At 39.9% G+C, this 21,186-nt stretch overlaps 1 protein-coding gene across 1 annotated transcript; it reads right to left on the reverse strand.

Annotated features, from left to right (window-relative positions):
• Nucleotides 1-5,404: 5,404 nt before the first annotated feature.
• Nucleotides 5,405-7,647, reverse strand: LOC121985759 (V-type proton ATPase 16 kDa proteolipid subunit-like). The gene is made up of 2 exons (XM_042539382.1): nt 7,466-7,647; nt 5,405-7,370 (listed from the first exon to the last, which is right to left on the reverse strand). Exons 1-2 carry the CDS (start codon nt 7,539-7,541, stop codon nt 7,081-7,083), a joined length of 366 nt encoding a protein of 121 aa, XP_042395316.1. The 5' UTR covers nt 7,542-7,647; the 3' UTR covers nt 5,405-7,080.
• Between the last annotated feature and the right edge of the window lie 13,539 nt (nt 7,648-21,186).

Below are 21,186 nucleotides of genomic sequence, written 5' to 3' on the forward strand. Positions count from 1 at the left end.
TCGACGGAGTTTCTTGGTATACTGATGTCATTCACTAGTAGTATGATGAGGAAATTGATTGTAGTCATAAAAATGTATGTGCCTTTCATGTGGTAACGGATTCACTTCCCGCATTGCTCTTTCTTCCTGGACTGATGGAAGATTCAGGCGGGAGTTTCTGGGGCATTCCGAAAGTGGTGGTGGTTTCCGACCGACTTAACCGATCGAAGCTGAGACAATCACCTCCTTCCTGTTGGTGCAATCATGCCCTGGAAGTTTCAATGTGTTGACAATTATTTAAGTTTAGGATAATACGGTGGAACTAACATGCATTGTGAGTTTGCAGGAGGAGTTTCTTGCAGGTCAGAAGACCAGATGCAAGAGAAGACCAAGAAGGTCGAGGACTGGATTCTTGGCAAAAAGAGTTCTTGCAGGTCAGAAGACCAGATGCAAGGCAAGAGAAGTCCAAGAAGGTCGGGGACCGGATTCTTGGCAAGAGAAGCTCCTGCAAGTCACAAGATTATGTGTGTGATAGGCTCACTGTCAGAGATCGAATGGAAAATCGATTCAGACATGGCTGTGCGGCAAATTACCTCTGAATCGATCAGCCGATCGATTGAAGGTAAGGCAATCGATTTGCTGATCGATTGGTAAAGTTCTGCGCAGCACAGAATGCGTCTGGATCGATCAGCCGATCGATTCAAGGTACTGAATCGATCGGTCGATCGATCCGTGAACATTCTGTGCGAAGCACAGAATCATTCTGAATCGATCAGCCGATCGATTCAAGTTATTGAATCTATCGGTCGATCGATCCTTGAACATTCTGTGCGAAGCACAGAATCACTCTGAATCGATCAGCCGATCGATTCAATGTATTGAATCGATCGGCCGATCGATTCAAGCAGCTGCGATTTCATGAGCAAGCGGCTGAATCGATTCAAACGCTGCCTCCAATCGATCCAAGTCAAATAAAAGAATCTGCACCGTCGATCTTGACGCGATGGCTTCCAACGGATAGTTGTGAATCGATTGGAATATAACCTCAATCGATCCACGGCGACGGCGGCGTGAGAAACGGCTAGTTTTCTCAACGTATAAAACACGGGAAGAAACTGGAAAACAAGTACAACGAAACATATACTGTTCCATTGCTCTCCAAGCCTTTTGAAAGCTCTCAAGTGATAAAGATTCAAAGCAAAGGGTTCAAGCTCCTCTCTACTACGTACTGAAATCTCACCTGCAAAGAAGAAGCTGGTTAAATCTTGTAATCCTTCTCTACTTCTTCTTTGTAGCGTTTGTGATATTTATTTTGAAGAAAAGGGAGAGGTGTATTTCTGTTAAGGTTTCTCCACCTTCGGTGTGATTCCGAGAAGGAGGGTTTTCGATAGTGAAAGAGTGTGAGTGGTGTGGATCCTTGGATTAGTCACCTCCTTGAGGAGGTGGATACCAAGCAAATACTGGTGTTAGCATTGCCTTCGAGTTTCCGTGCGCAAAACAAAGTTGGTCGAAAAGAAAGTGAGTCATTCACCCCCTCTAGCTCAACCGATCCTAACAAGTGGTATCAGAGCATTGGTTTGCTTTTGAGGATTCATCGTCAAGAAAGCACAAGTTAAAGAGCTACAAGATGTCAATGAAGGAGAGACATAGTACTTCACGACCACCATTCTATGAAGGCAGCAATTTTGCTTATTGGAAGAGCCGCATGGAACACTATCTCATGACCGAAATTGATATGTGGTTCTCAATCACGGAAGGATTCATGGCGCCAACTGAAAATGGAAAAATGCTTGAGTCATCCAAGTGGACTGTTGAACAAAAAATGAAGGCTCAAGCAAATGCAAAGGCAATTGTGACTCTTCAATGTGGATTAAGCTCGGAACAACTCAACAAAGTTGGACCCTTTAAGAGTGCCAAGGATTTGTGGGATAAGCTTATTGAACTAAATGAAGGCACCAAGGATTCAAGAATTGCAAAGAGGGATTTGTTGATAAATCAACTTCAAAACTTCACCATGAAGGATGGAGAAACGGTGAGCTCACTACATGGGAGATTCAAGGAACTCCTAAATGGTCTTCATTCAGTTGGAGAGAGTGTGGAGAACCGAGATCTCATAAGGTATGCTTTAAAATCTTTCCCAAGAAACTCTTTATGGTCATCCATGGTGGATGCTTATAAGGTTTCAAGGGATTTGTCAATAGTGAAATTGGATGAATTATTTTGTGAACTTGAATTGCATGAGCAAGCTAACACAAGCCATAAGGAGAAAGGTATAGTATTGGTTGCAGGTGAAAAGAGCAAAAAGAAGCACAAGGAAAAGAAAAATGAGAAGAAGGAGTCATCTTCAGAATCCGAACAAGATAGTGATAGTGATAGTGATGAAGAGCTATCATCAAGTGAAATGGCAAACTTCGTTCGAAGAATGATGAGACATTCAAGGAAGTTTGACAAAAAGGATGTTAAGAAAATCTTCAATGATGAGAAAAGAAAAGGTAAATCTCTTGTGGATTCTAAGAATAAAACTGATGTAATTTGCTATGAATGTAAGAAAAAGGGGCACTACAAAACGGAGTGTCCAAAGTTGAAGAAGCAAGAGGAAAAGATCAAGAAAAAGAAAAGGCGTTGAAAGCCACATGGGATGACTCATCATCAAGCTCATCGGAAGAAGATGAAAGGAAGAGCTCAAAGCACATGGCTCTCATGGCCTTAAGTCATGTAGAAGATAGTGAAGATGAAGATAGTCATGAAGAAGATGTGGAGTCTTCAAGTGAGTCATCTTCTAGTGATGATGAGGTAATTTATCCCAAGCTTGATAAGATGTATGCCACCATTGCATGCTTAACCAATGCACTAGCTAAATCAAAAGGGAAGGTCAAAAGATTGCAAAATGAATTGAAATCACTCAAAAATGAAATTGTGCCATGTGAAAGTTGCATGCTTCATGAAAATGACAAAAATGATGTTGATGATCTTGAAAAAGAAAATGTATCATTGAAATCACAAGTTGATGATCTTAGATGTGGTCTAGTAAAATTTACTTCAAGCTCAAAATACTTAGACATGATTCTAGGAGCTCAAAGAGGCGTGTACAATAAAGCGGGACTAGGTTTCAAATCTCAAGATAAGGAAGTTAAATTCATGTCCCTAATTAGTAGAAATCATGCTTCAAGGGTTAAGGTTGTTCAAGCTTGGGTACCCAAGCAATTTGTTATTGATGCTACCGGACCCAAAGTGTGGGTACCAAAACATTTGGTTCATCGTGTTTAAACAGGCATGCGCAAAGGGGGAGCATCCAACAACATGGTTCGTAGATAGTGGATGCTCTAAGCATATGACGGGAGACTCATCAAAATTTTCATCATTTAGACACAAAAGTAAAGGTACCGTTTCTTTTGGTAATAGTGGTGAGCTAAAAGTTATAGGAATTGGAGATATTAGAATTTTCGAGAAATTTGTAATAAAAAATGTGTTACTAGTAAAAGGCATGGCTTTTAATCTCTTGAGTGTTAGTCAACTATGTGACTCGGGGTATAGAGTTGAGTTCAACTCATCTCAATGCCTAGTCAAACATAGTGAACTAAACACCAATGTTCTCATAGGCCATAGAAAAGAAAATATTTATCAAGTTGAATTATTTGGTGCTACTAATGTGTTTGCTAAGTGTCTCATGTCCAAAGAAGAGGAGACGTGGCTTTGGCACCGGAGACTCGCTCACACCAACATGAAGAATATCAAAAATCTCTCAAAGAAGGAGTTGGTGCACGGATTGCCAAAGTTGAAGTTTCAAAAGGACAAAATATGTGATGCATGTCAAATGGGTAAGCAAACCAAAGCTACTCATAAAGGTAACACTACAAGAAAAAAGCTAATAGACAACGCTTTTAAAGCGTTGTCTTTTTGCCTGAAAAAACGTTGTTAAAGGCACTGTTGTAAAAAGTCTGCTCAACGACAACGCTTTTAAAACGTTGTCATTTGTACTAAAGACAACGCTTTTGCAACGCTTTAAAAGCGTTGTCGTTTTATGCAAAGGCAACGTTTTGCAACGCTTTTAAAGCGTTGTTTTTGGTAGAAAAGACAACGCTTTTTGCAACGCTTTAAAAGCGTTGTCGTTTTAAAGAAAAAAATAAAAATATATATATTTAAAAATCATTATTTTTATATTTACGAAACTATTATTTTTCTTTTACCATGTCTAGATTCGAATTTTACATATAATCAACTCAGTTAATGATTTCAAACTCATAAAATAATAGAAATCTGACGTTGAAGTAATATTAATAATTAATTACATGAAAAGCTAGTAAATATCAAAATTTATACTAATTCTGTTTCAAAGTATATAGTGATATTCACATATAAAACAAAAGAGTACAAAAAATCTATTTTGAACAGCTACAATCTATTTAGCCAACAATCTGTTTACTGAATACTTAATACTTAATATTGAAGTAGCCAACAATTTGTGGACCTACAATTCTGGGTGGACAGAAATCTAACTCATGGGCTCAATAAATACTCATTCTAGGTTTATGAATAGCAGTTGTGCCAAGATTGAAAATGATTTTTGTTACCATTATAGCAACAGTACAATCAGAAATAACAAATACAACGAAACAAAGACTGTTTCTTAAATGACTCAAAACATTCTTCTTTACTGCATCACTACAAGGTACCAAAAGACATTACAATCTTACAGAATTTTGATACCATTCGGAACTTGTTCGGTAATTCAAATGATAGATCAAAGCATTTGCATGAACAAGCAAAATTTATGGACAGCAAAACATACAAAATCAGTAATGAGAAGCCAAAATCATTTTCAGTGACCAACATCACAACACTATTTCCTAAAAGCAACCAATACTTAATTTATAATATGAAAGTGCAATTTTACAACTTTGAACAAAACAAAGCAAGAAAATGATCAAGAAAATTTAAATAAGAAAAAGAAAACATAAACATAAAATAGACTATGTACAACTTTTACCTAAATATTATTATTAGTGAGAGCCTCCAACGGTGATGCAAGAATTCTGATGAAGTGTGACCCTCTTTTGAGGAGGCTAACGAACACTGTAAGATACAAATTTCACATTCAAAGCAGGATTGTGCAGCCTGATGTCACAATCTGGGGCAAATGCAGTTACCATCTCCTTGATTATTAAATTGAAATTTCCATGTTCCTTAATCAGGTCTGAAGGTTTGAACGTTGCCAAAAGCAAGTCATCTTGTTTGGTAAGTGTCATCTGCATAGATAGATACACAGGCATCGGCAGCACCAATAGCAAGGAGTACTCTGTACGGGTGGAAAGTGAGACAGCTAACAGAACCTATTCTCTGAGCCATGAAAGTAGGGTAATATCTGATGATGCTTAGCTGCTCTCCTTTTAGACTGAAAACCACAGTGAAAACATGCTTTACAAGTTGATCTTAACTGGAACAGTTTACGAAGTTATATTCCATAGTGAAAACATGCTTTACAAGCATCAAACTCATAATTCCTAATTCATGTGGATTGATGTACTTGGTTATAAACAATATAAGATGACACTTAATTTGGAGCAAATTTGGAGAACTTGGCTCATCCAAACTCCAAAAGGTTGAAGATCTGACACAACAACAAATGATCTTAATCCAAATAGCTTGTGGCTTTAACAATAAACTACCCATGTAAATAATACTAACCTTAGATGCTTATCTTATTCTTACAAGATGTACCCATGAATCCAAGATACAACTCACACGTACTCCTAAGGTAACAACCGCTTCACATTGGCTTCATATTTTCATTAAATTCATTTGTTCAAACACATAGCTGATAAACTACAAATAGATATTAGAATTGCAAATGTAATACAAGGCCATTAGCTCAAACCATTTGACTTAAAAAACTACTGACAACTATTATAACAATGTGATAAATCTAACCATAACCTTACTCATGAATCCCAGATGCAACTCACACGTACTCCTAAGGTAACAACCGCTTCACATTGGCTTCATATTTTCATTAAATTCATTTGTTCAAACACGTAGCTGATAATCTACAAATAGATATTAGAATTGCAAATGTAATACAAGGCCATTAGCTCAAACCATTTGACTTAAAAAACTACTGACAACTATTATAACAATGTGATAAATCTAACCATAACCTTACTCATGAATCCCAGATGCAACTCACACGTACTCCTAAGGTAACAACCGCTTCACATTTGCTTCATATTTTCATTAAACTCATTTGTTCAAACTCAATGTGATAAATCTAACCATAATGGAAGAACCAATATTCTCCAACCTTACTACTGCAGATGTCTAGTTGGTCAATACACATTATCTACATAACTACCTATACATGCATTTTGATTCATCAAATTACATGTAGTTCAAAATAGCTCTTTTGACCTTTTATTATTTCTACATCTTTAAAAAATTAAATTTGCAAGATGGTTTTGTAAGCACAATGCAAAGCTGACACTTTTTTTTATTAAAAAACAATTATAGAAAAAGTGCTTTGATTGTATATGTTTTGGTAAATTCCATAGAAATAAAGCACATATATGTCTATGCTATTTGTATCCATAAATAAGACTCAATATTTTATGTAGTGAAACTAAACGCAGTAAGTAATCAAAATATGGGCACAAACATTGTTTGTTACCCTTTCAAAGTGACTAAAACATAGAAAATTTTGTAGTAATCATTGAAATCGATAGATCTAAGGATTCATGTGGGATCTGCATATGAAACTACAATCATCTCAGTAAATATTCCAATTTTTTTTAGTCAATAACTAGCTCTCTCAATAACAACAACAACAAGCTAAGGCACGATCCCTCGAGGACTCCTATATAGATAGATAGTGCAAAGAATGGATGAAAGACACATACACAATAGGAATACGACTGTAAATAAATTCTACACACATGACCTAGAAAAATAAATTGCTCTTTTATGAAAGGACTATCAGAGGAAAAATGGACTAAATATGCGATAACAGAAGACAAGGTTAGAGAATTCGTAGTCAATAATTAGACAAAAAAAAAAAAAAAAAGAGGAATAGAGAGCACTATCGAATCTAGAAAGGATCTCAAACAACAACTACCTGACTCCAGCATCTCCCACGATGCCAATGGCCATACCAGCTGAAAGTCCTGCAAGACCACAAGCCAAGCCAGAAGACAGATGGGCATACCCATCAAAAAGGTAGTACGACTTGGCCTTGGGGTTGATCCCAGTGCTTATGATCACCGCAATGATGAGACCGTAAATCCCCAGGACTCCGGCCATGACAACGGGAACTATCGATTTCATCACGAGCTTCGGCCGCATCACACCCATGGACGCCACCCCGACGCCGCTCTTCGTCGTGCCGTACGCCGCCCCCATGCCTGCAAAAGAATGAAAAACATTTCAAGAAATGAACCTTTTGATTCGAACGGAATAGGAGTCTGAGATAAAGGTCGCCGAAATTGGGGGAAATTACAGGAGAAGACGAGGGCTGCGGCCGCGCCGAGGAATCCGAAGAAAGGGGCAGTTTCGTCGCCGCTGAAGCTAGACATCGTGGCGGAGGAGTCTCGACGAAACCCTAGTTCCTGCGGAGGAGGAAGAAGAGGCAGGCGTGCAAAGGTCAGATCCGAAGAAAAAATGTGATCGAGATTTTATTTCGTTGCCACAAACAAAGATAATAGCCCTAAAATCCAGCCAAAAAAGCTCGAAAAAAATGTTCCCTTTGATGAGGAACAGCGCGAAGGGGAGTGGAGAAAAGCGAAGACGCGAGGAATTGGACATAAAGCAAACTATACCGTTGCACAAGCCTATGCTGGATTCCTCGGTGTTGATGCTGTAGAGGATGCCCTCGTATCTGATCTCGCTCTTGGATGGAGAAGGCTGCGCGAGATGAGGAGTACTTGGGAGAAGGGTTCGGGAAAATGATCGGAAGATAGAAGTTGGGAGAAGGGTTTGAGTTTTCTACTCCTTACCTAGATCCAACGGTTTGTATTAATCAAGATTTAGATCCAACGGTTTGTATTAATCAAGAATTAGATGAGATTTTAAACATAGACAACACTTTTTAAAAAGCGTTGTCGTAGATACTAAAAATTAGTCTAATAGACAACGCTTTTTACAAAGCGTTGTCTTTGACCCGTAAAAATCACTAATAGACAACGGTTTTTAGAAAAGTGTTGTCTATTAATAAGAAAATAATGAAATAGACAACGCTTTTCACTAAAAGCGTTGTTAAAACAAAATAGACAACGCTTTTTATAAAAAGCGTTGTCGTTTAAGTGTTGTAGAATCCCAATTTTCTTGTAGTGTAAAAATGTTGTAAGTACTTCAAATGCTTTAGAGCTCATTCACATGGATTTATTTGATAGTAGCAAATATAGTTCTTTAAATGGTAGTAGATATTGCTTTGTAATTGTGGATGATTACACTAGATATACATGGGTGTTTTTCTTGAAACATAAGGATCAAACTCTAGATACCTTGATTGCTTTTTGTAATAGAGTAGAAAATGAAAAGGCTCATAAGATAAACAAAATAAGAAGTGATCATGGAGGTGAGTTTGAAAATAATAGATTCACAAGTTTTTGTATGGAAAAAGGCTACAAACATGAGTTTTCAACCCCTAGAACACCTCAACAAAATGGAGTTGTTGAGAGGAAAAATAGGGTGTTACAAGAGGCCGCTAGGAGCATGTTAAATGAATATTCACTACATAGTTTCCTATGGGCCGAAGCAATCAATACGGCTTGTTATGTCCAAAATCGAACTTTAATACATAGGTTTCTAGGAAAAACACCTCATGAATTGTGGTTTGGTAAACAACCTACAATTAAGCATCTTAGAGTATTTGGGTGTAAGGTCTATATTCTAAACACCAAGGATCACTTGGGAAAGTTTTCCGCTAAAGCGGATGAGGGGATTCTTGTAGGATACTCAAGTCATAGCAAGGCATACCGAATTTACAACAAAAGATCAAAACTAGTTGAAGAATCACTAAATGTTGTATTTGAAGAAAATCCCTCTTTAAACGCTATAAGAACAAACAATGAAGAATTACAATTTGAGTTAGAGAAACTAACACTAAATGAGGTAAATCATCAAGGAGAAGAAAATCAAGAAAGTGATGGTGAGAAAAATGAACCTTTGCCACTTGAACCCGAAATTATAACAAATCAAGACTCAAGACCTATTAGGACTCATGTAAATCATCCCTTAGATCAAGTAGTAGGAGACATTACTCAAGGAGTGAGAACTCGATCTTACTTTAGAAATGAAGGAAGTCAAGTTGCCCTAATATCTCAAATAGAACCAAAAACCATTGATGATGCCTTGTTTGATCCGGATTGGATTTTAGCAATGCAAGATGAATTATCTCAATTTGAGAGAAGTCAAGTTTGGGATTTAGTTCCTAGGCCTAACAACAAATCAATTATTGATACAAAATGGGTTTTTAGGAACAAACTTGATGATAAAGGGATAGTGGTGAGAAACAAAGCTAGATTGGTCGCTAGGGGTTTCAATCAAGTAGAAGGGTTGGACTATGATGAAACTTATGCACCCATAGCAAGATTGGAGTCAATTAGAATGATGTTGGCCTTTGCCGCCCACAAGGGCTTCAAATTGTACCAAATGGATGTAAAATCAGCATTTTTAAATGGTGTAATAAAGGAAGAAGTATATGTTGAGCAACCACCGGGATTTGAAAATTTGGAGTGTCCAACCCATGTATATAAACTTAAAAAGGCCTTATATGGACTAAAACAAGCTCCTCGGGCTTGGTATGAACGATTGTCAACATTTCTAGTATCAAAAGGTTTTCATAGAGGAAAAATTGATCCTACTTTATTCTTGAAAAATAATGGTAATGATTTGTTTGTGGCCCAAGTATATGTAGTGACATTATTTGTGGTTCCACAAATAAAGATTTTTTAAATGAATTCATTAATCACATGGAGAGTGAATTCGAAATGAGTTTGGTTGGTGAGTTGACATTTTTCCTAGGATTACAAATTAAGCAAACAAAAGAGGGCATTTACATTCATCAATCCAAATATGTCAAAGAGCTATTTAAGAAATTTGGAATGGAAAATGCAAAGGAAATATCTACCCCCATGGCCACAAATACTAAGTTGGATAAAGACATTGAGGGGAAAGAAGTTGACTCCAAAGTGTATCGTAGTGCTATAGGAAGTCTTCTCTATCTCACGGCTAGTAGACCGGATATACTTTTCGCCGTAGGTATATGTGCTAGGTATCAATCTTGTGCCAAGGAGTCACATTTGAGTGTCGTTAAGCGAATTCTTCGTTATCTCAAGGGGACTCAAAATGTTGGTCTTTGGTATCCTAGAACCGAAACTTTTGACCTAGTGGGCTATACTGATTCCGATTATGCCGGATGCAAGTTGGATCGCAAAAGCACTAGTGGTAGTTGTCAATTTCTAGGGTCCTCTTTAGTAAGTTGGTCAAGTAGAAAATAACATTGTGTAGCTCTCTCCACAACCGAAGCGGAATATATTGCCATGGGAGAGTGTGTATCGCAATTATTGTGGATGACTCATACTCTAGAAGGCTATAAACTTACCTATAACAATGTTCAAGTACTTTGTGATAATGTGAGTACAATCAACTTAACAAAAAATCCCATTCATCATTCAAGAACGAAACACATAGAGGTTAAACATCATTTTATCCGTGATCATGTAACTCGAGGTGATATCATTTTAAATTATGTTGGATCAAAATTTAACTTAGCCGATATCTTCACCAAACCTCTTCCCGAAGTTGAATTTAGCTTTCTTAGAAGAGAATTGGGAATGTGTTGTATTGATTAAATCAAATCCTCCATGGTCACTTTATAAGTAGAGCCTTTGGGTTCTTCACCTTAATTTTTGCCTCTCACAAACACATAGGGTTATCTTCTTTGTGTGATTTAGATGGGGGTGAGAGGTTAGGAACATTTATCTTGGTCATAATTCTTGTTATGATGCATTAAGTTGGCCAAGAAAAATGATTTTCACATGAAACATTCATTTGTCCAATCATAGGGAAAGCAAGTGTACAACTCATGTGCCCGTTGCCCTACGATTATGATTGGAAATTTCCAATTGATCATGTCACAACTCACTTCTGAAACATTGGTTGAAGTGTGTTATTGGATGGGGATTATTATGAAAAAGATAGATACAAACTTCCTCATATCTTTGAAGTTTTCAATAATTTGTGGTTTTGTGTAAGTTTTCATTAAGACGAGTTTATTTTTATTAAACTTTATTTTTCCTTGATAATATGGGACATATATAGTATCTATGCAAAATTTCGTGATTTTTGGAGTAGTGTACAATTAGTTGTGTTTTTCCAAATCTTGATTCTGAAAGTTTTTCAGACATGCAGAACTATCAGGCTTCCCAATCGATTGGTCAATCGATTGGGAGGCTCGCACTTGGCCACAGAAGGCGCCTGAATCGATCAATGGATCGATTCAGCGTACCTCGATCGATCAATGGATCGATTGAGACGCTCGTCGGTTTTCCACAAAAGGCATCTGAATCGATCAATGGTTCGATTCAGAGAACCTCAATCGATCAATGGATCGATTGAGACACCCTTTCGTTTTTCCACAGAAGGCGTCTGAATCGATCCATGGATCGATTCAGCCTTTTGTTCGACTTTCACAGAAGCATTGTGAATCGATCGACCGATCGATTAAATTACTCTCAATCGATCGGTCGATCGATCGAAGCCCTAAAACCCGTCTTAAACCCGTGGATCCGAATCGATCCCTTAATTTTTTCTTTTCTCTTTCTCTCTCTCGACGCGGCTTTTGCCCTAGGCGAATTCCCAGGCGACGGTTCTGCCTGTCTCGATCGTCACTCCGGCGTTCTTCTCCGGCGAAGAGGAGCTATTCCACTTCTCTTCCAGTTCTCTCTCGACACACTGGGCAGCTCCTTTCCTCTTCTCCGCGTCCTCACACAAAATGCGGACTCAAAACCCTAAACCTAGGTAAAACTCGTTGCTCTACTCCTTGTCTGCTCTTTTTGCTCCTATTTTTACCCTAATCTGTATTTTTTTTTGTGTCTTTATGCATTGCATTATCCCTCATGCATTGCATTACTTGCATTACCCTTGAATCTTTGCATTACTTGCATTCCTTCCCGTTCACTGTCAACCCTGGGCATGTCGTGCATTTGTTTTCTATCCCACAGAAAGAAACAAAAGGTCTGTGAATCGGGCGAAGGGTCGTTTGTCCCTTCCTCACGTCCTCAACCTCCCACTGATCCTAGGTTTCCAAATGCTGCAATGCAACAAGCTTTCACCAAAAATGCTTTCAAACTTATTCCCCCTAGATCAGTGAACTTGCAATATTATATATCCTCTTGTTTTGATACCTATAATAGGTTCAAACATTATAAACTTGACTCCTTGTTGACTTGTGAGAGGGATATCAATATAGGTCTAGTCTCCGAATTTTATAATAATTTACACACTACAGATGGTGTACATTATCGTACTCGTGTAGCAAAACGGAGCCTAGACTTCTCCTATGAGATTCTTCAATCTTATCTTAAATGTCTACCTTCAGATAATGATTTTGTCTTTTATCCCACTCTTCCCGATGAGCTCCCTCCACCTTTTGAGCGTATTAGCATCGCATCCATGCATCAATTTCTCTTTGGTCGTCCGCGTCCGGATGGGCCAGATGCTCATGTCACCAAATTCTCTTCTCTTGAGTTATCGGCTGAAAATGCCGCTTTGTTTAAAGTGATCATCAACTGTCTTTTCCCCATTGCCTCTCGTGCCCTAGCCACTCTACGACCGCCTCATATGTTTGCTCTCTACACCATTCGTCATTCCCTTGACATCAACATCACTCTGAATATCTTTCATTGCATCATCCATTTCACCCAGCCCGTACAGCAGTCGATACATATGCCTTTCGGGCATCTTATCACAGATTGGCTGGCGTCCCAGAAGGTTGATGTCTCCAGGGGACGTTTGGAGCACATGACCGTGGCTTATTCTCGAATTTCTTCACGCTCTTTCAAGAAGTTGGGTCTGATTGGTGGTCCAGCTGGAGTTAGATGGATCGATGGCCGTGCTTTTGGGGAGGGACCCCGAGCTCGCCACAGGGGGGAGGCACAGGCCTTGGCTCCTGCGGAGGATGAGGCTGAGGAGGAGTTCCATCGGCCAGCTTCTCCGAGTTTTGAGGAGACGGTTTCCACTCGCCTTGAGGAGCTGACCCTGGAGGTAGCCAGCCTGCGTACCACGATGGATACCATGGTCCAGCAGTAGACTTCGATGCAGCGGACTCTGGATACACTAGTGGACTTAGTGGGCTCGTGGGTGACGGTTCACCCGTCTCAGTCTGGTCCATCCACCGCCCCTGTTCCTCCTGCTGAGGATGCCCCTGATCCTGACTCTGCGGCGGTTCCTGCTCCGGCTACTACGTCCTCTCCAGCTGCTGATCCTGATCCCACCCCTCCTGGAGACGAGCTTATCGAGTTTTACGTTCCTATATGATGTATTTTTATCTTGTTGTATGGATGGTTGTTCTGGGGTCCTTTTTGTGAACTCTCTTTTATTTTGAATGTATGATATACTTTTATGCTACGCTCTCCTTTTGATTCTACATTTCAGTGTTGTTCTGTTCTGTTGATATATGTGTGTTTTAGGGGGAGCATTCCTTGGATTTATCATATTTGCCTTGTGCACTTATTGAGGGGGAGTTATTTGCTTTTGATTTTTGACAAAGGGGGAGATCTATGTTGAAGTTTATGCTTATTGCTTATGACTATCTTAGTAAATTAAAATCAAGCTTACTGCAATTATGCAATTATTATTTCAGCAAACTACAATCATTATTTATCATTGTATTGGAAATTAGCCTAAACTTAAATAGATTGTCAAACATCAAAAAGGGGGAGATTGTTGGTGCAATCATGCCCTGGAAGTTTCAATGTGTTGACAATTATTTAAGTTTAGGATAATACGGTGGAACTAACATGCATTGTGAGTTTGCAGGAGGAGTTTCTTGCAGGTCAGAAGACCAGATGCAAGAGAATACCAAGAAGGTCGAGGACTGGATTCTTGGCAAAAAGAGTTCTTGCAGGTCAGAAGACCAGATGCAAGGCAAGAGAAGTCCAAGAAGGTCGGGGACCGGATTCTTGGCAAGAGAAGCTCCTGCAAGTCACAAGATTATGTGTGTGATAGGCTCACTGTCAGAGATCGAATGGAAAATCGATTCAGACATGGCTGTGCGGCAAATTGCCTCTGAATCGATCAGCCGATCGATTGAAGGTAAGGCAATCGATTTGCTGATCGATTGGTAAAGTTCTGCGCAGCACAGAATGCGTCTGGATCGATCAGCCGATCGATTCAAGGTACTGAATCGATCAGCCGATCGATCCGTGAACATTCTGTGCGAAGCACAGAATCATTCTGAATCGATCAGCCGATTGATTCAAGTTATTGAATCGATCGGTCGATCGATCCGTGAACATTCTGTGCGAAGCACAGAATCACTCTGAATCGATCAGCCGATCGATTCAATGTATTGAATCGATCGGCCGATCGATGGAAGCAGCTGCAATTTCATGAGCAAGCGGCTGAATCGATTCAAACGCTGCCTCCAATCGATCCAAGTCAAATAAAAGAATCTGCACCGTCGATCTTGACGCGATGGCTTCCAATGGATAGTTGTGAATCGATTGGAATATAACCTCAATCGATCCACGGCGACGGCGGCGTGAGAAACGGCTAGTTTTCTCAACGTATAAAACACGGGAAGAAACTGGAAAACAAGTACAACGAAACATATACTGTTCCATTGCTCTCCAAGCCTTTTGAAAGCTCTCAAGTGATAAAGATTCAAAGCAAAGGGTTCAAGCTCCTCTCTACTACGTACTGAAATCTCACCTGCAAAGAAGAAGCTGGTTAAATCTTGTAATCCTTCTCTACTTCTTCTTTGTAGCGTTTGTGATATTTATTTTGAAGAAAAGGGAGAGGTGTATTTCTGTTAAGGTTTCTCCACCTTCGGTGTGATTCCGAGAAGGAGGGTTTTCGATAGTGAAAGAGTGTGAGTGGTGTGGATCCTTGGATTAGTCACCTCCTTGAGGAGGTGGATACCAAGCAAATATCGGTGTTAGCATTGCCTTCAGATTTCCGCTGTGCAAAACAAAGTTGGTCAGCAAAAGAAGTGAGCCATTCACCCCCCCCCCCTCTAGCTCAACCAATCCTAACACTTCCAAGTGGCCTGAGCTTCCTCTATATTAATGTATTTGACCGCTTTCCCCAACTGGTCGTCGAAGCCCTTTAGGGGCTTTCTGCCGAGGAATCAAAAAAATTCTCCTTCTGAAAGGCCTTGGGAGAAATCACTTATTAATATCTCGGAAGTAGCGGACGAAACATCTAGCATCACTTGGTTGAATCGCCTGATGTATGCTCACAGGGATTCTTTGGCCCCTTGCTTGAGCGTGAACAAATTCAGGCTGGTCTTTTGATACCTCCGGCTACTGGTAAAGTGGTCCAGTAAGGGTTTGTAAAAATCTTTGAAGCAACAAATAGAGACTTAGCCGGGAGTCTGCTGAACTATCTTTGTGTTGAACCAAAAAAAGTGGTAAGGAACACTCGTCACTTAACATCATTTGTGTTTTGATGAAGGATGACTACATTTTTAAATTTAAGTAGATGATCTTCTGGGTCTATTGCTCCATATTCTTTGATCGTCAAAGGACAGAAGTGACTCAGCAGTCTGTCTTCTAAAATTTCTTGAGCGAACGACACACTTATCTACTCGGGGAAAATACTGGCTATCGATGTTGTCTTCTTTCGAAGATCCCAAGTGGGCGCGTCTCTAGAAGATGATATTTGGGGCATTTCCGATCATCCCATATCTTCGAATTGGGTGAAGAATAGTGTCGTATGATATGTAACCAGGGAGGATGGTACATGCTGCAAGCTACTCAGTTGCGCAGGCGCTTGTATGAAGCCTATCAGAGGAGGAGGAATTGGTTGAGACCTCATTGGGCCTTCCACTCGGGTCTCTTCTTCAACATGAGGGCCCAATATTGACACAACAAGGTTGTTCTGTAAAGGACATCTGGTCACTACCTGTTGTTACTACACTAACTTCTGTGCTCGGACAACTATTACCAGCTCCAAGTTTTCTTGTGACAAGGTAATGATAGTGAGTCTTCCAGTTTCTTCCATCTCTACATTTCATATTCAAGTAAAATTCCCACAGACAACGCCAAATTTGATTCTATCTGAAAGTGATGGAAATGGTGCACTGGCTAGGGGGTGTCAAGGTGGCTTTTATGTTGACTGAGAGAAGACTCTGAACTGGAAGGAGACAGCGCTAAGTGATCTTGGATCTAAGAGCTGCGGACCTGCTCACACTGCAGACAGAGCCAACAGGAACATTAGAGCGGGAACTAAGAAAGGGGTCCCTGACACAGGCACTCCGATGCTCAAGTCAGAACAGTAGCCGAGCGAAAAGTGAAGAAGATGATGAATACTAGAATAGCAGTGTGCGGATGTGTATGCATTCATGTGCGTACCTGATTAATATGGTGCATAAAGGTGGGGTTCGATAAGGTTAGACAGACATAAGTCAAGGGAACGTGGAAATCAAAAGTCAAGGGGGCATGACAGTCAGCAGTTAGGGGAAAGAATGACTTAGACCGCCTGACATCATCAGTCGCATAATTTCCGGTCGGGTACTGACAAATCAGGATCCCAAATCAGAGACATGAGATATGGCCAGGAGTAAGCCTTGACTTCTCCCGACTGATCTGATTTCTTTAACCTAATCTGCACAGACAGGCTTGGTACTTGGAGTAAGAGAACTCCCGGTCCGCCCTTCAGTACTCTAAGCTTGAAAGATGGGGCCCTCGTCGTAGCTCGTCTCCCTCGTCAACACTCGGGTCAAGCGCCACACCTTAACAGTCAGCACGAACTGCCCGTAACTAAACTCGGGTGGGACAAAAGGCACTAGGAGACAACAATGTCAGGGAATCGTAACCGCCTATCAGGGAATAACTGTCATATGCCAAGGAATATTCCAATGGTCTGCTGTCATATGCGAATAGAACTTTCTCAATCCATAAGAGGGTGCCACGTGTCTTCCATCACCTGACAAGCCCTGACACCCGACATTCTCTAACAGCGGTTAGACTTTAGAGGTGCGCATGGTCATATAAAAAGGGAGGTCATCTCCCTTGAGCAGGTATGCGCACATTCACACTGATCTTCTACAGTTCTTTTTCATTCGTACACTATTCTTTTGGGAAAAAAGTACCTGACTTGAGCGTCAAAGGGTCTGCGCCGGGGACTTTTTCCTTGGTTTCTAGTATCTAACGCTCTGTGTGCTTGTCTGAGTGTGCGCAGATCCCAAGTACCATCGATTTAATCACCGCCACCCATCAGTCCCTCATGGGGGTTCATTTTCCTGAGCACACATGTTAGGGGTGTCCGCGTCGCCTCTCTATCAACACCAATGACATCTCAGCCGACCCTTGTTTGACTCAGATTTCGGACGGGATCAATTTGGCGCCGTCTGTGGGAACTTCCTGTTGGGGTTGCAAGGTTGCAAACATAGTCTCATATTGAAAACACATGGGAAAGATCATGGATTTATAAGAGAAAAAGATATCTCCATTGGTATGAGGCCTTTTGGGGAGAGCCCAAGAGCAAAGCCATGAGGGTCTAGGCCCAAAGTGGATAATATCATGCTATTGTGGAGATATCTAAATTCTTTTCGATCCTACAATTGATATCAGAGCCCGGACTGCCAGAAGATTTAACCGCCGACTGTGCACAAGAGCTACGGTCTGATTGAGCCATGTGGGTACAATATTGACCTCGAACAAAGAAAGTAGGGGGCTCCTATGTTCAGATCAAGAGGACCAGACACTAGGCAGGAAGTCCTAGTTGCGACTAGGCAATGAAGTCCTAGTAGGTCGGGTGGACCGAGGGGCAGGAAGACCTGGTGGGTTGAGGATCGGACGTGAGAAGCTTATGGTCCTTTGTTTGAGGGGGCGGGGGGATTGTTGGGGTTGCAAGGTTGCAAACATAGTCCCATATTGAAAACACATGGGAAATATCATGGGTTTATAAGAGAAAAAGATATCTCCATTGGTATGAGGCCTTTTAGGGAGAGCCCAAGAGCAAAGTCATGAGAGTCTAGGCCCAAAGTGGACAATATCATGCTATTGTGGAGATATCTAAATTCTTTTCGATCCTACACTTCCTTCACCTGCTCTGGAACGTGACGATGGAGGAGACTGGAAAAATCAACGTCACCATGACAACAGGAGAGTACGGGCTGTTCAAGGAGGCCAAGAGGCAAGAGTCTTTCGAAAAATACACGACTACTTCACACCCACACAAGATGCCAACAATTTCCAAGGACTCGACCCGCGTCTTGGGCAGGGGGTCTAAAAGAAAATAGACCGAGAATTTCCCTCAGGACTTCTATCGCGAGCCCTGCCCAGACTACCATAACAAGGTCCCGGTGTTAGAGTGTATACTAAAAGTCTAGCTTTTTGTAAACATTTATTTTGAAATAAAAGAATCACATTGCTCAAATATCTACATTTATTTGCTAAGTGTAGTTGTTTAATTAATTTATATTGTAGATAACATAGTGAGTGGTGTCACTCACAGAAGATCATGTTATCAGTTCTTTATAAATTATAAATAGTTGCTCACGACTAAGATGGAAAGGAACAACTATTGGAATAGTCGTAGTATAATTAGGTATTAGTTTATCTTGACTAATAAATTACACTAGTACACTCTAAGTGTATTGAGTAGGACCATTTAACGTAAGTTCTTTTTATATTGACTTAATAAAAGAACAAGACCTTAGTTATTATAGAAGTGTGTGCTCTTAATCCTAATATAATAACAAACACATATATTTAGTATTTATTTCTTTGACTTATCAAAAGGTGAGATTTAGCTTGATAAATCAATAGGACCGATAAGTTGGGAAATGATATTACTTATAGTGTGTGTTGTTGATTATAGAAGGAATCTATGTCCTAATAATCTAGGTTGATAATGTTCCTAAGAGGAACTCATAAGGATTGTCATGTTAAACCCTACAGATGGACTTAGTCCGACACAACAATAAGGTTGAATGATACTACTCTTTGACTAAGATATTAATTAAAGAGAGTTGTCAGTAACTCATTTAATTAGTGGACATTCAACATCTTAAACACACTCTAATAAGAAGGAGTCCAAAATGTAATTTGGGATTGGTGCGGTAGTTCAATAATAATTCTTTAGTGGTATGAATTATTATTGATGAAATTAAGTTGGGTGTTCGGGGCGAACACGGAAAGCTTAATTTCATCGGGAGACTAAAACCAATTCCTCCTCTCGGTCCCTATCGTAACCTCTTATTTATAAAGTATTATACTCACCTATACCCACCTTTATACTCATCCTAATGGGGCTGGCCAAGCTAGCTTGGAACCCAAGCTAGCTGTGGAAACGGAAGTGAACATAGTACCTTCTAAGTCAAAACTCTCTACTCCCATAGAATTATAGAATAGGCGTAAGCCTAATTTGAAGCATATTCGGATTCGGGGTACTCCAGCACATATGCTGAAGGGAGACACTGATAAGATAGACAAGAGTTCACTTGTTTGAGGGTTATCCTAGAGAAACGAAAGGAGGTTTATAGTCCTAAAAACCAGAAGGTCATGATTAGCACCAATGTCCGATTTTTAGAAGAGGACTATGTAATAAACCACAAGCCCATAAGTAAATTTGTTATTAAGGAAATAATAAAGGACACGTCTAATCTAGTACCAACTGTACAAGATGAGATATCACAAGAAACTGCAACACGTATCACAAATGATACATAATTGCAGAAAGTGCCTCGTCGTAGTGGGAGGGTTGATAGGCAGCCTAAAAGATTCATGTTTTGGGAGAGTCCTTCGACTAGATCCCTGGTGAACATGAACCTGATCCCCAAATATATGACGAAGCACTCCAAGATAAAGATGCAGCATCTTGGCAAAGCGCAATAAATACAAAAATAGAATCTATGTATTCTAATAAATTCTGGGAGCTTATAGAATAACCAAATGGTGTAAAAGTCATTAGGTCCACAATAGAAAAAGAAGGACAGACAGGAAGGTGGAAACTTTCAAAGCAAGGCTTGTTGAAAAAGGAAACTTTTTCACCAATAGTCATGCTTAAGTCTATCCAGATTCTTTTATCTATTGCTGCTCATATGGATTATGAGATTTGGCAAATGGATGTCAAGATAGCTTTCCTTAATGCAAGTCTTGAAGAAAGCATTCATATGAAGCAACCAAAGGAGTTCATTGCGAAGGGCAAAGAGCATCTAATATGTAAGCTTAATCGATCTATGGACTGAAGCAAAGCTTCAAGGTCTTGGAACATCCAGTTTAATGAAGTAATCCAGACCTATGGATTTATTCAGTGTCCGGATGGGTTTTGTGTATATGAAAAGTGTGATGGAAACGTGGTGGTATTTCTTGTACTATACGTAGATAACATTTTTGATAGTTGAAAACAATATCAAAGTGTTGTCAGAAGTAAGGGTATGATTGTCCAAGCGATTCGATATGAAGGACTTGGGAGAATGTGTACATATTCTTAGGATCAAAGTAATAAGGGATCACAAGAAAAGAATATTGTACTTATCCCAAGCTTCATATATCGATACGATTCTAGCTCATTTTAGCATGCAAGACTCCAAGAAAGGTTTTCTACCTTTTAGCCATGGAGTAGTTTTATCTAAAGAGATATCTCCGAAGACATCAAAAGAGATAGAAGAAATGAAGACAGTTCCTTATGCTTCGGCTGTAGGAAGCCTAATGTATACTATGTTGTGAACGAGACCGGATATCTGCTTTGCCATGGGCATAGTTAGCAGATATCAAAGTAATCCAGGATGTGGACATTGAACTGTTGTAAAGCATATATTGAAGTAAGTACCTTAGAGGGACTAGAGATTATATGCTAGTTTACAAGGCAGATGATTTGATCCCTATAAGTTACATGGATTTTGACTTCCAATCAGATAAGGGACAATAGTAAGTCGACCTCGGAGTTTTGTGTTTACTTTAGGAGGTAAAGTCATAACAATAGAGGAGTGTTAAACATATATGTTTTTCACACTCCACCATGGTAGCTGAGAATGTGGCAGCCTCT

This window comes from Zingiber officinale, chromosome 5B, assembly GCF_018446385.1.
Source record: "Zingiber officinale cultivar Zhangliang chromosome 5B, Zo_v1.1, whole genome shotgun sequence".
Classification (NCBI taxonomy): Eukaryota; Viridiplantae; Streptophyta; class Magnoliopsida; order Zingiberales; family Zingiberaceae; genus Zingiber; species Zingiber officinale.

Bases quoted from the DNA above. Each gene is read 5' to 3' on its own strand.
- LOC121985759 (XM_042539382.1), bottom strand. From the start codon at position 7,541: ATGTCTAGCTTCAGCGGCGACGAAACTGCCCCTTTCTTCGGATTCCTC. The intron at 7,371-7,465 runs GTAATTTCCCCC...ATTCTTTTGCAG, and splicing joins CGCAGCCCTCGTCTTCTCCT to GCATGGGGGCGGCGTACGGC.